Source organism: Tigriopus californicus, chromosome 7 (assembly GCF_007210705.1).
Source record: "Tigriopus californicus strain San Diego chromosome 7, Tcal_SD_v2.1, whole genome shotgun sequence".
NCBI classification, from domain to species: Eukaryota; Metazoa; Arthropoda; class Copepoda; order Harpacticoida; family Harpacticidae; genus Tigriopus; species Tigriopus californicus.
In genome coordinates this window covers 15,930,428-15,944,843 of record NC_081446.1, presented here as the reverse complement: position 1 = coordinate 15,944,843, position 14,416 = coordinate 15,930,428, and the positions used below count along the sequence as shown (strand labels likewise).

Sequence of the window (14,416 nt, the reverse complement as noted above, 5' to 3'; positions counted from 1 at the left end):
ATGTGACAAATTATAAATTAGAAGTTTGACTGTTTATGCTTATGCCCCATATGTAATCAAAAAAATACATTTCCACATGGCCATCATATTCCACGAGTTGAATAAATTGGGGACCTCTGAGCCACACTCCAGCGCTTTGGCAAATGCTTAACCTTCCCAATAAGGAAAATTTCAGAGAAGTTTCATGATGAGCGTCGCGAACGACGCGACCGAGAAGATTTTGTCCAACGTTTTTATGAACAACCGCCCTTGAGAGAGCCAAGGAAAATATGGGATCAAACAAATGTGCTTGTGGAATTCAATGATGCAGAGTTAAAAAAGCTCACTTCCGTTTCACCAAGCACAACTTCATGAAATTTGTACATCTACTTCATGACTACCTTGCCAAACCAGACAATCGTGGATGCCCGCTTTCTCCTTGTCAGAGGGTGGCATTGACTCTTTCGTTTTATGCTAGCGACTCTTTCCTGCGTGTTGTTGGCCTCTTCGTTGGAGTCAAAAAGACATGCGCCCACACGGCAGTACAAGAAGTGACCGGGGGTTCTCTGTACCAAATCGAGGGATTTCATAGCCATGCCCTCTCCAATGGAAATGAGGTACCATTAGGGCATTGTTTGACAAAAACTGGAACATTCAACTTGCAATAGCTAAGTAGCCAGTTGATATACATCCATGAAATTTCTGTGGAACATGCAACTAATGTATCTAATGTTTTTTTTTCTTTTTAGCACTTGTGGTCTAATGTGCCATTAAGTGCATTTTAAGCGTCATTTTACATTTTTTTGATCAACAACTGACTGTTTTTCAAAACAGAAATTGAAATCCTTGATTTGGTAATATCAAAAATCTTCTGGAAAAGTGTTGAGAGCATAGTTGAAAGTTACCTACCATCATTCTAAACACCATGCTTGGGATCTGACTGATTGAAGTTATTCAAGACAAGCATTTGGAGTTAATTTAGAGGCCATGCTGGGCTTTCAACAAGAATCTAGACATATCTCTCTATATCAGGTTTGCCAAATCTGGTGCCAGCACTAGCAATTGATGTTGATCGAACTCGATTTCATTTCAGCTGATTATGGCAAGTTCAGTGACTAATTCACCGCCAACTGAACATGAATTAGCCATGATTCAAAGAACGCGAAAAAGTTCATGAACTAATAAGTCACCGCTAACTAACGGTGAGCTAGTACCGCAATTAGTGCATGAACTAGACGCGATTCAAAGAACCGGCCTCAGGTGACCCCAGGACTGAAGGGAGTTGGTTCACTCTCAACCGAGCTAGAGCAGGGAGCCCACCCTGGTGAGAGGTGACACCGATGGTCGTCTTCACTGGAGGCTATCTACCGGTAGATTTCAGCCCCCTCCCCCCATTACGAGGGGCCCCATCCCCATTTTGGACTCCTGGGCAGGCATGAAAACTGTGGTCTGTCGTAGACATGGGGCTTCACTGGCTCTGGACCCGGAGCCCCACCCGCGTTAAGATTGCTACATCAAGGGGCTACGAACCGGATGGTTAGGTATAGGGGATAGCGGATGGACTCGGTTGGACTCGCGAACTCAACCTTAGCCCTCCCCGGATTACATCCAGAGGGCCCTTTCGCGATTTTCAGCTGTTCACGGACGCATCTCTTGCGAGAGCTCTTTAACCGATGGCCTGACTATCCGTCCCGGGGAGAGCCATCTGAGAGATATCCCACCTGGTGTGCTGCCTGTTCGGCGGGGTCGGGCGATGGGCGCTCGGCGTTCCAGCCCAACTAAGTGAGTGTCATCCGGACCGGACGGAATCATGAAGTTCAGGCCGGGGGGATCCAGAAAAGAAAGCGGTTGAGCCGGGCTGGAACCGACTGGTCTCTCTGCTTGATCGCCATGGACATGAACGACACTCCCGTGAGTCAGTAAGTGGGATTGGCCCAGGGTGAAAGGGCATCCTAGTAGAGTATATATGCTACATGCCTATATTATGCCAACGTGGGTGTGAGTTAGTCAGTGTGAAGTGTGAAGCGGTGCCGGTGTGACTGAAGGCGAGCGAGTGAGTTCGAGGCAGAGGGAGGAGAGTGTGACGTCGAACCTTTCGATTTGCGCCAGGAACGACTGACTCCGCGGTCCATTCAGTTCCTGCCTCCTGCTGCATGTATGGAGGACGGACTAACTGAGAGTCTGTCTTTTAGTCTGTTCGTCTGTTCGTCTTTCTGTGTGTCTGTGTGGCCGCGAGACCAGAACAGGGGAGAAGAAGCACAAGCAGAAGCCGAAGAAGAAGAAGAAGAAGAGGAACAAGAAGAGCAAGTTCCTCACACAGAGGGAAGGATCCCATTTGAAAACCTCATCCTCATCCTCATCATCATCAGCATCAGCATCATCTCTGTTCCTGGGTGGGATTGCCAATTCAGGGCCATCGCCGCACTCACCGGCTTTATCGTCGTCATCCTTATTCATTCGCTCACTCACTGGATCTGACTGACTGGCAGCCAATTCGAACTCCGCCCCTTGGACCGCCCCTTGGATCACTCGTTGGACCGCCCGATCGATTTCGCGTCCGATTTCGTGTCCGTGAGTCAAGATGAGTAGTGGTGGGCGTGGGCGGGGACAAGGCGTGGGCGATGAGGCCAGTGTGGCCCGGGGCGGGTATTGGGCCTTGCGCCCGCCGCCCCATCCGGTCTTGGACCAACTCAGCGACACCATGGAGAACTTGATGGAGGACCCGTCCTCGTTGGCCGCCACCATCGGCGTGGGCCTCATTCAGACCGTGGTGTTCATGTACGACTTTCTCACCTACCCGCTCTACTACGCCGTGCAAGCCCCGTGGCAACGGGTGCGGGCCGGGCAACGCGTGCGGGCCCACATCGCCCACCGCTCCGAGGCCGAGATCCACGTGCGACCCGTGGAAAAGACCTGCCCCTCGTTGGAGGTGTTTCAACGGGCCGGGATCCGCACCATGTTGGAGTGCTTCGAGTTCGCCGTGGCCAGCCATTCGCACAAGCGCATGGTGGGCACGCGCAAACTCATCCGGGAAACCGACGAGGAGCAGCCCAACGGCAAGATGTTCAAAAAGTGGGAAATGGGCGACTACGAGTGGAAGTCCTACGTGGAGGTGGATCAGATCTCGTCCCAGTTCGGCAAAGGCTTGCGCGAGATGGGCTTGCGGCCCCGCGACAACATCGCCATCTTCGCCGAAACCAAAGCCGAGTGGCTCATGTGCGCCATGGGCTGCTTTAAGCACAACTTCCCCCTGGTCACGTTGTACGCCAATTTGGGCGAGGAAGCCATCTCGCACGGTCTCAACCAGACCGAGGTGACCCACGTCATCACCACCCACGACCTCCTGCCCAAGTTCAAGCACGTGTTGGCCCAAACGCCCACCGTCCAATGTGTCATCTTCATGGAGGACCAACTCCACCCCACGGACCGCTCCGGCTACAAGTCCGGCGTCGAGATTGTCAGCTTCACCGAGGTCTGTCAGAAGGGCCGCCATTCCACGGCCCAGGGTTCGCGACCCACCCAGGACGATCCGGCCATTATTATGTACACCAGCGGCTCGACCGGCGTGCCCAAGGGCGTCATTCTGCCGCACGAGGCTCTCATCACCACCATCAAGGCGTTCCACTTTGTGGTCGAGCCGCCGCGGGACAACGACATCTATCTGGGCTACTTGCCGTTGGCCCACATCCTGGAGATCACGTCGGAGATGACCATGTTCGTGCAGGGTATCCCCGTGGGGTATTCCTCGCCCAACACCATGATCGACGCCTCCACCAAGATCAAGAAGGGCGACCGAGGCGATTGCTCGGTCCTGTCGCCCTCCCTCATGTGCGCCGTGCCGCTCGTGATTGACCGCATTTACAAGGGCATTCACGCCAAGATCAATGCCAAGGGCGTGTTCTTCAAGAAGCTCATGGATTTCTTCTTCCGATACAAGTCCTACTATCATCAGAAGGGTCTCCGCACGCCCATTTTGGATGCCGTGGTGTTTAAGAAGTTCCGTGCGCTAGTCGGCGGGCGGATCCGTTTGATGTTGTCGGGTGGCGCCCCCCTAGCCCCCGATACACACGACATGGTCCGCAACGCCTTCTCTTTGCCGCTAGTGGGCGGGTACGGGCTGACCGAAACCTGCGCGTGCGCTACAATCATGGACAGTGACGAATTATCCACCGGCCGAGTCGGACCGCCTCTTCAAGGCGTGGAACTCAAACTCATCAATTGGGAAGAGGGAAACTACACGGTTAAAGACACACCCCGCCCTCGAGGTAAGACTCTGTATTGGAAGGAATGAGCCTTGAAAGCCTCATCCTATCCAACCCTGAGAGCCGTAATGAGTGTTATTAAAAACTTGTTTCTCTTGATGCGTGTTTTAGGCGAAATCGTGATTGGCGGAGGCAACGTGGCCACAGGTTACTACAAAATGGAGGAGAAGACGAAAGAGGAGTTCTACAAGGATGAGAATGGACGGCGTTGGTTCAAGACCGGTGACATTGGCGAGTATTGGGATGATGGCACCCTCAAAATTGTGGACCGCAAGAAAGACTTGGTCAAGTTGCAATACGGCGAGTACGTGTCCCTGGGCAAGGTTGAGTCCATTCTCAAGACCTGTCCCCTAGTCGAAAATATCTGCATCTATGGCGAATCCTCGGAGACCTTCTGCGTGGCCATCCTTGTCCCCGACCGAAACAAGGTCACCACATTGGCCGAATCGCTCGATTTGGACGTGTCCGGCGAATTTGAGAATCTTTGTCAGGACAAGAAGCTAGTGAATGAGATCCTCAAGCAGATCTGCACCCACGGTAAGAAGGCGGGTCTGGAGCGATTTGAGCTGCCCGGAGCGCTCACATTGACCTCGGAGCTTTGGACACCCGAGAGCGGTCTGGTCACGGCGGCCTTCAAGTTGCGTCGCAAGCCCATCAAGGACTACTACCAGAAGGAACTCAAGGAGATGTACAGTCATCAATAGAGATGTGGCCAGCCAAGAGCCACTCGAGGCCAATCACCCACCCACATCCTCGCCATCCCTCGAGCACATCACGGTCAAACCTTTTAGAAGCCCGTTCGTTTTCCTCACTAGCGTGATGATCTCACAAGTATTGATTCTCTTTTACCGTTTCGTTCCGTAGATCTTGTTCGTCCCTTCTCGTGTTACATGCACTTTTTCAGAGCGACGTAGCTAGAGCCTGTCTCTCTCTCTCTCTCTTCTTCATTCATCAACGCCATCAAATCCCAGTTGATCACCCAAATCAAGCATATTCATTCATCAAGAAAGACCGGGGTCGGCGTCGTCATCATCGTCGTCGTTGTTGTTGCATCCCGGCTTCTTCGATATTAAAGTAGCTCTCTTGAAGTCGAAACCTTTTCTCGCTCGGTCGGTCCTCAATACTACTTGTACTCTTACTCTTACTTCGATTAACTTAATATGATTATGATGAATCATCGCTCATTCACCGAGTCAAAAGCAAGCAAACAAACGAAACACGTACTACATCCGAGCTCCTCTAGCTGGCACTGTTTTCTGTTGTCGTCATATTAGTGATTGCTGTTATTCCTGGCCCAGAAAAATCCATTTCCTCCTAGAAATACATAAATACCATCTTTCGATTGATTTAAGACATGATCCGTTTTATTCGAATTAGCGCCGCACAGCAAAAGATTCAAATGAATAAGACTCCACCCTGGTTTCGTTCGTAAATTCCGCCTTCGTAATCGAGGATTGGGGAGAGCCCTGAGTTCGAAGCCAATTCTTCCTGAAGATAAAAAACAAAGAGAGAAAGGAGACGGAGTTGACATGCATTTCGCAGCCCTCTAGATACACATTATCGCTGTTTTCATCCTTCGCTTCGGTCAGACTCAGTCCAGTAAAATCAAGTAAGTAACGACTGAACATGGACGAAGTGAACGGAGGATGATCCCTCCTTGGACAATCAATGCGGGGGTTGCCCCGTTCGATTCCAATCGAGTAATTCAATTTTCTTCCCTTCGAGCCAATGCCAATCGAACACGGGGCACAGATCAAGCACTTTGGTTAGAAGGGAGTGCTGGTTTTCTATTATCAATGGATCCTCCTCATAAATCACATTAACAATGTTGTTTGAACGGCACAACCTAGAAAAGTCGTTCTACCAATACCGAGTGTCAATTCAGAACAAGCATGGACTATTCTCAAAAAAGGCCCTCCTCAGGGTAGGGGCGTCTATAAAAATAACGCAAGGAGTTGTTTACTCAATCAAATCACTTTGGATTTCTCCTTTAAAATGGGTTTCATATCTAGTTCAGGTACATATCCTCCTGGCAGGCCATTAATTGGGTCAAAATAAATGAAAGCGCAAGCTTTTTTTAGATCATTTTCCTAAAAGATCCATACTAAATAGACTTCGAAAATCAGGTTGAAACCAAAAAACACGGGTTATATTTTTATTGCCTTTTCTGTCGGAAACATATTTTGGGCCAAACTTCCAATTTATCTGTTTTAGTCATTTTTTCACTTTTCGACGCTCTTCTATAGGTGCTTCCTTATCTGTTTCTTCTTTACTTATTCTTCCTCTTTGGGAACTTTTAATTTTGTTTATTTCCATGCAGTATGATCAGACTCTACCTGCCATCATGGGTTTCCAAAACTAAAATCACTTTGAAACACAAGGCCCAAAACGAGAATTAATGTCATATCAGAACATCTGTATCAAAGAAAAAACGGCCCTGATGTCCAGCATTGAACGAAAGAAATGTTTTCTCTTGTAAATGAAATGAAGAAACTCAACGGATAACCTAGAAAACTCTGTTTGCACTCTTTGTTGCTTTTTTTCTGTCTTATGCACAACTATGATCCTTTGCCGCTGTGACAACTTTTTTTGCGTTTTTCCACGTTTCTTCAAATGTTTCCCAACTAATAAAATTATTTACACCCAAAAGGCAACTTTTTTAAATAAATGAACAAGGAGACAATTTGATGAAAAAATAGGGTATGTCGTACTAATCAAAACTATTCTTCCGAGAAAATGATAAACCCAATTTTTTCGTACTGGTATATTCTTTGGTGGCTTGGGCATTCTGTTTATAGATTTAACAACTATTGATCCATGAGTTGTTGGACGTTATCAAAGTCGTGTTGTGCAGACAATATCCCCGATTCAGAACAAGAATTGGGTCGCACATCATGCAGTCATCCTTTATGGTCAAGTGACAATGAGAAATAACAAGCAGATCGGGACAGGTGCTGCAGAGACAAGATTACTCACATATGATCCACTTGAGCGGGTTGCCCATCTAGTTGGCCCTCCACGGTGTGTAGGGGAGTGTTCCGAATCCAGCCACGAACCCCGACTTTCTTGGCTTCGGATTGGGTGCACTTCACAAAAAAAGAAAGAGAAACAAGAGCGATGGAAATTAAATGAACGAATGAACGTGACTCGAGGGTCAATTGTCGAAGTGACAATGCAACATGAGGCGGTTTATTAAACGAGTCCTCCCGTTCTGGCTACTGCGACGAAGGAGCAGGGGGGTATTAAAATCAATGGCTCTCCTCGGGCAAATTATTGTACGATTCCTCGTCATAGCCTTCATAATCCTCTTCATCTTCATACGGATACATATTGGCCTCGTCGCCTCTCATCACCTCGTGACCCGTGTCCGGCCCGTATTGATGCTGGGGTGCGTTAGAGCTCGAAGCCAAATTGGATGGTCCACCCGGTTGTGAATCGTGCGAATAGTCATCCTCATACAAATGCTCGTTCGGATTGGCCGTCTCGTAGTGCTCATGGGGTTCTTGCTTAACTATGGGCGGCATATCCGATCCCAATCCTCTCGAGGGACCGGGACGAGGCTGTAGCACTGTGGCGGCTGGGCTTTGACGACCGGCGGGCCCACCCTCACCCTTGAGCTTCGTAATGCTCAAGCCTTGCTTACGATCGGCAGTGGGCCGAGGTGAGCTGGACTCCATGGACGAGATGGAGATCTTGCCACCCAATCGCATGCCGATTTTCCGAATATCGGGTCGAGCGCCCCGCATGCTATAATCAGCTTGGCTCGGGTGCGGGCGGGAGGCGCCCTTGGCACCGGATCCAGAGGGGTGGGCTAGATCGGCCGGCGACGCTAACATATGAGGTCGAGATTGAGGGGGTCGTTGGGGTCCACGTGGCGTGCCAGCCCCGAAGGGCCGAGGCTCGAGCAGATCCTGGCTGGAAGCTCCGGAAGCGGGAGCGGCGGGCGGCTTATTATATTTTTGCGCTTGGCCCTTGGGTCGGGTCATCTCCGGCGAGCCACTATCCAGAAGTTCGTTTTCGTTCAGCGGGAGTTCCGGGAAGTGGTCGGCCGGTTCCGACTCCGGCACGGGCTCCGGCGTTTCGGGCTCTTTGGCCTCGCCGAAACCGCCGTGCATGCGTTTGCAGTGGTTAATCAGGGTCTTACGCGTTTTCAACACTTTGCCGCAGATGTCACAAGCGTGCTCCTGATCCACGGGTTCAGGCTCACTGGCCACGTCGGCCAGTCCACTGCCCGCGGCGCCTTCGTCTCCTTCCACGTGATACATTTCCATGTGCTCTTTGAAGGCGTCAACGCCGGGCAAGCGGCTGGGACACTTGGGACATTGCAAAGCGATCAATCGCGTGCCTGAAGCGCCGGCCCGATCCGTGGCTCCGGATGGGCCGGCCGGGTTTTTGGCCGTGGCCGGGGGGTAAGCCGGGGCGTCGTCATAGCCATCATCAAAGTCCGGCTCCGGCTCGAGATGAGGCGCGGCGTGGACGGCCGAAGCGGCCGAACTGGGCGGGGGTAAGGGTGCGGCCCGCGACGAGCTCGGACGCCCGCCGGAAGCCCCGGCTCCGCCCCGACCGCGCGGCGCTAGTGATCCCCGAGTCGGATTGGGTCGGGCTCTTTTGGCCGGCGAGGGCAAGACGGGCGGGGCGCGTGCGGTGTGCGAGGCGGGCGAGGCCACGGGTTGGCGCCGCACATTCAAGCCGGGCGGGAGTTTAGGGATTTGCGGCCGGGCTTTTTCCTCGACCAAGCCTTTGACCTTCATCATTTCGGCCAATTTCATAAAGGCGTCAATGTTCTCTTGCAGGACGCACACTTCGCCGTTGTACATGAAGTCGATAAGATTGGCCAATTGGCCCAAAGTGACGCTGGGCGGCATCAACAGAATGGGATGGGGGGCGGGGTTTTGAGCTAGGATGCGGCGAAAGTAGGCCGACGAGGCGGCCAAAATGACGCGGTGAGCCCGGATTTGGCCGCCGGCTTCTTCGTCGCAACTTAAGGTGACATCCAGATATTCGTCGTCTTGGCGGAATTCTTGGAAACATTGAGCCATGTTGGATTGGAACTCATTCCAACGGAGCACGTACGATTCGTGGGACGAGCCCATGATGAGGGCCGGCCTGGCACCCGCCGATCCAGGCTAACCGCCACGATGACAAAGCTGGATCCAATCCCTATTCACCCACTAATGGTCTTTCAAGGGAATGGCCAAGGCCAAGGTCACGGATGGGGCGGACGACATCAGACCTGCATCAGACACGGATGGGATGGACTCACCTTGCGGAAGAACACGCCTATCCACCCCATTGGTCCATAGAAGTGGATAAAGATAATTAATATCTAATAGCTGGGAAAAAAACTGGCCTTGGATCAACATCCCCATGAGCCTAACTGACCTTGAACTCGGCCCCACACTTGGAAATCCAGCCGAATCAAAGGCCACGTCGATCCTTGAGCGGACATGATGCTCCGGCTCCTGAGTCGCCACTCCCACTCACTCCCACTCACTCCCACTCACTCCCATACACAGGAGACACGATGGATGGACAGCCAGCAAGAATGGGCTGGATCAACCAATCCCGGCCTCGCCCCGTCAAGGTCTGTAGACGGTTATCAGTCAAGGTCCTCGGGGTCCTCGGGGTCCTCGATCACACGATCGCTCGGGAACTGGCCAGTTCAATGGATCGACTCATCAATCGGTCCACCTCATCAGAACCAGGGAGGTCGGTCAATCGGTCAGGAAGGCAGGGAGGTAGGGAGGCCGACAGACTGTGGATCTCGACGTGGATCACTCGCTCGCTCGCTCGCTCGCTCGCTCGCACTTTGGCCAGATACTGGACAGACAGCGATGGGACCACCAGGCTGGCCACCTTAGAATCAGCCCGCAATGGCAGGTCGGGCCTTCCGTTGTTTTGAAAACGGGGCCAGAGTCTCGCTCCAAAGGTGACACATTCTGGACCACATTGGTGATATCAATCAACTAAAAACCGATTTGAACCTCAAAAAAAGTCCCCCACAGCTATTCATTTTGGTATCATGGAAAGCATGAAAACGAATCATCTGGGAAGAAAATTATAAGTTGACAATTCTCAACCTAGGAATGACTTACCCCGCATCATAAATAGATGGGGTCACGCTGGCTCAAAAAAGTATGACATTGTTCTACATTGTCCGACTGGCTGCCTTCTCAATCAGGAATGAACCTCAATGAATTTTGAGGTTTAGTGATTTCCATTCTTTTCTTACCGAGGGCAGTAGGAAAAGCCAAATGGTCCGTTTGGCCGGGTGGCACCTGCTCCGACAAGTTTGGGCCGAAACGAGTTTATTTATTATTAGCAATACCATGGTCTCTATCATGGCTATTATGATTTACAATCAATACAGAGCCACCAAGGCATACATTCCATTCAAGATATTTTTACTTGCTTGCTTGGCCAATTTCTGTGTTTCATGTACCATCCATCATCTCGTTAAATCGACGGAGCTTTTGACGGGATGAAGCCAAGGACCACTCAAAAGAAATGGACTATGCACGATTTTCAAAAATCGACCTTTGGTGACCAACATCGGGTCGAAGGCAGCCCAGCTTGGCCAATTCAGCCTGCCCTCATTGGCCTGGCTGTCTAAAATTGATGCTTGTTAGGCTGAGGAAGCCGCCTAGAACGAACTTGTAATAAGTGGAAGGGCCGCCAATTGAGAGATTTAGAGCTCTATTTAACATAAAAATAGTAAACTTTATTGCGACTCTTGGTCATGTCAGATTGTAAAATGTATAAGATTGTATGCATAAATATCATATACAAAAATCGATTGATAAAAGAATAAAATGATCAAGACTGATAAAATAGTTGACTATAGTGTGATATCACAGTGAGTTTGACTAGAATTGGTTCAGTGCACATGAAAAAAGTGCAGAGGGAAATTGCAGTTAGTACAAAAACAGGTGGGAAGAGGTAAATGCTGAAAATCTTGGTTATTACTGTAAAGTGGGTGGGTCAGATTGAACAGATCTTTTGTCAGCTCCCGCTGTTGATGGCATTGGGTCAAGAGCCCGACAAAGGTGCGTGCCCGCCAATACTCCAAAGGGAAGTTGGGACAAAGACAATAAGGTGTTATTAAGTCCTTGACCAGGAAGGACAACTTGTATCCCGACATCACCTTCAGAAAGGTTCCCAAGACTGTTGGACACTAACCTTGCCAGCCCAATGGTGAGGGGCTGGGTTTTGCATAGAAAATTGGAAGGCCAAAAGGGAAAATTTGAGGGATGTAGGTCCGGAAGAGTTGAAGAACTATTGGAAGGGAGAGATTCTTGATGGGAAATCTATTGTACATGTGTCCGATCCTGGCCCTGGCTTTGACTATTGATGATTTGAGATGGCTGGTGAAGGAGAGTTGAGTGGAGAATGTGAAACCGACATAATTATAATTATTGACAATTTCAATTGGACTATGGTGGATATGGAAGGAGGTTGGAGGCAGATGACCTTTATGGAAAACCATGGCCTAATAATGTTCAATCATTGGTGATCAAGACATGATTGTAAATGGTCAATTTTAGTCTAAATTAAGTCATCAGCAAGCAAGTGAAATATTGGTCTCACCCTTTGAAGATATTTTAAGGCTTTGGGTAAGGGAAAACTGAGCGGGGGAAAAAGACAAGGCCAACGAGAGAATATCCAACTCAATGAGTGAGTTCACTCTTTGACTTTTTTGTAATCATTGTAATATTTTAGACCTAACATGACCTGACCAAACCAAACCAAACCTAAACTAACCCAACCTTTTGGTTGCAAGGGCCTGGGCAGCCGTGCAAGCCTACGGCAGCTCGGTTGCAAGTACCCAAATTGCACAAATGTTGGGACTCTACTGATGTTAGTGGTGTCCCCAACCAAGTCAGCCATGAACGTGCATCAGTCCACCCCGGTCGGTGGTTTGCGTGACAATGTGAACATATCTAATAACTTAAATTTGTATTATTAAGTGCATCATCATCACTCAGCCTAAGGAGGAGGAGATAACAATCCTTTCCAGATTTGGGCTTTGGATCAAATGCCTATTATCTAAGGCCAATCATCAACTTAGGTAGTGCAATCCCCAACAAACAGCAGAGAATTCCATCTCAATGGCCAATGAATGATCTCTCCATGTGAAAACCTGTCAGTAAAAACTAGTACCAACCATAGGCACGTCAATCAGGCTTTAGAAGACAAAAAGTGCGAGTGGTTAATGGAATTGACCCCAGTTTAGCGTTTTTTTTGTGTTTTTTTCGCGGGCTTTTCTAACCGCTAGAGGAAATGTAATCCCCAGCACTATTAAGATGAAAGGTAATAATTAGTCTATTCATTACCTTCAATTTTTATATGACATTTGGTCTACCAACGAATTTGAGATGGCAGGCCGAGCTAGTCCTTGAATGCCTTGAATGTAGGGTTGATCTGGAATTTAATCAAAAACTTGTCCAAGTCTGACTTAAATACTGCTGCTGGATCAACAAGCCCCACGTGTTCCCTACAAATATTAGAGGGAAGCAAATTAAACAATGAAGGAGCCCAGGAAAGAAGAGAAGTGGACTTCATTGTTCAAACTAGCCTGGATTCTTGAAGGCTTGAAGGTGCTCTCAAGACGCACATTAAGCCTCTACGGTCACTAGAATTGACCCTAAATCCTGGGTTGGGACAAAGCTCATGGATGCTTTTGAAAAAGTACAGTATCAGATACCTTTCGTACCTTCTCTGAATACTGTGCAGTCCCAACTCTTTTTGGCTCTCTCATTCCTTTGATGTTCCTAGTGAAACATCTTTGGACTTGTTTGACCTTTTGCAAACCTGCTGAACTCATTGGAGCCCAAATGGGTGAAGCATATTCAAGATGTGGTTGAACAATTGACTTGTACAGAGTTAGCATTGTGATGCTGTCTCTGGACTTTTGATCCTTTTTTTTTTACATAGACTTAGACAGATACATATGTCAGTCACAACCGTCAACAGCTTGTACAACCTAAAATTAAACCATGCTTATGATTTTGCCGTCACTAATCTTGGAAAAGAATCTTCTTTTGAGGAAAACCAACATTGCTAGGTTTTGGAAGTCAAAAGCCAAAGTCAAATTCGACTTCACGAACGGCTTGAAGCAAAATGGTCAGGTAATTCTGTAAAATGGCAAAAGACATACAAATCTCACTTTATTGTTATCAATAAGTAGTTGGTGCTTGAAATTAACAAGCCATTCAAAGGTACTCCCTTTGATAACATAATCTAGCAAAGCTAGCCCTGTTCCCCTTGCACCAACAAGATCGACCCAAGCTTTTGCCACAAGAACTAAAAGATCGAAAATCGGCATCAAGTCCCATCACTACTATGTAGAGACTGGTGCTGCTCACTTAACAGTATGTTTTTTAATCTTAGTCAAACATGAAGTGCCGTCAAGAAAACAAATATGATGGAAGTCTCTTGGAAGAGCAGAATCCCTCGCTAAAATCCGTATTAAGCAACTTTAGCCCTCAATGAGTAGAATTTCGAGTGGTAAAGAAACAGATTGGAAGAAGCATTGTTAGACTCTAGTATTGTGAATATCAAACATTTTTTTCTGCCTCTGGCCAGAAGTGGAATTGGTTTGCGGCGACGTGGATGAGGTTGGGGAGAGCTATTTTTGCCTGATTCATATCTGGAAATTCATGCTGCCCAATTGACTCATTGAAGCGGGAAAGGAAGATGACATCATCATCAAATTTTGAGAGATCACTCCTACTTTTGAGGCTTCATATCTCTTTGCTGAGGGAATAAATTGAAGCTTCAGTTCTTTTCTCCATTAAAGGAATAGTTCATGCAGGTAGGTATTTTTATAAACTATCAATGTTTCACTCATTAACATGCTTAAAAGCTAATTTTAGAAGAAAAAAGCCGTTTTGCGGCTGATTATTTGGTATTTAAGAATTTCGTATTTTTGCAACAAACTTTTTGAAACCTTAGAAATTGTTATTGTCCAATATTGAGATTTTTATCTTGGATTTTTAGTACCTCTACCAATGACCTCCCAAAATTTGTGCTGCTTTTCATCGTGCAGCTGCTACTTCAATGTGTCAACATTGTGGCAGTCCAGATTCAATCCAAAATGACCGAGATAGCTCTAAATATGAATGATGGGGTCCACTCTTTCGCCAGCTCCTCTTTTTCATAATATTCAAATCATG

General features: G+C 48.4%; 2 protein-coding genes across 2 annotated transcripts; one reads left to right on the top strand and one right to left on the bottom strand.

Annotated features, from left to right (window-relative positions):
- The first annotated feature begins 1,477 nt into the window (after window positions 1–1,477).
- Window positions 1,478–5,590, top strand: LOC131884371 (long-chain-fatty-acid--CoA ligase 4-like). The gene is made up of 2 exons (XM_059232123.1): window positions 1,478–4,244; window positions 4,353–5,590. Exons 1-2 carry the CDS (start codon window positions 2,561–2,563, stop codon window positions 4,943–4,945), a joined length of 2,277 nt encoding a protein of 758 aa, XP_059088106.1. The 5' UTR covers window positions 1,478–2,560; the 3' UTR covers window positions 4,946–5,590.
- Window positions 5,591–7,269: 1,679 nt separating this feature from the next.
- Window positions 7,270–10,052, bottom strand: LOC131884372 (zinc finger protein chinmo-like). The gene is made up of 2 exons (XM_059232124.1): window positions 9,624–10,052; window positions 7,270–9,521 (listed from the first exon to the last, which is right to left on the bottom strand). Exon 2 carries the CDS (start codon window positions 9,332–9,334, stop codon window positions 7,490–7,492), a length of 1,845 nt encoding a protein of 614 aa, XP_059088107.1. The 5' UTR covers window positions 9,335–9,521; window positions 9,624–10,052; the 3' UTR covers window positions 7,270–7,489.
- Window positions 10,053–14,416: the final 4,364 nt, after the last annotated feature.

What these genes read in the sequence shown, in the direction of transcription:
- LOC131884371 (XM_059232123.1), top strand. Translation starts at nt 2,561, where the DNA reads ATGAGTAGTGGTGGGCGTGGGCGGGGACAAGGCGTGGGCGATGAGGCC. An exon ending in AGACACACCCCGCCCTCGAG is followed by an intron (nt 4,245 to 4,352) that starts GTAAGACTCTGT and finishes TGCGTGTTTTAG; the next exon opens with GCGAAATCGTGATTGGCGGA.
- LOC131884372 (XM_059232124.1), bottom strand. Translation starts at nt 9,334, where the DNA reads ATGGGCTCGTCCCACGAATCGTACGTGCTCCGTTGGAATGAGTTCCAA.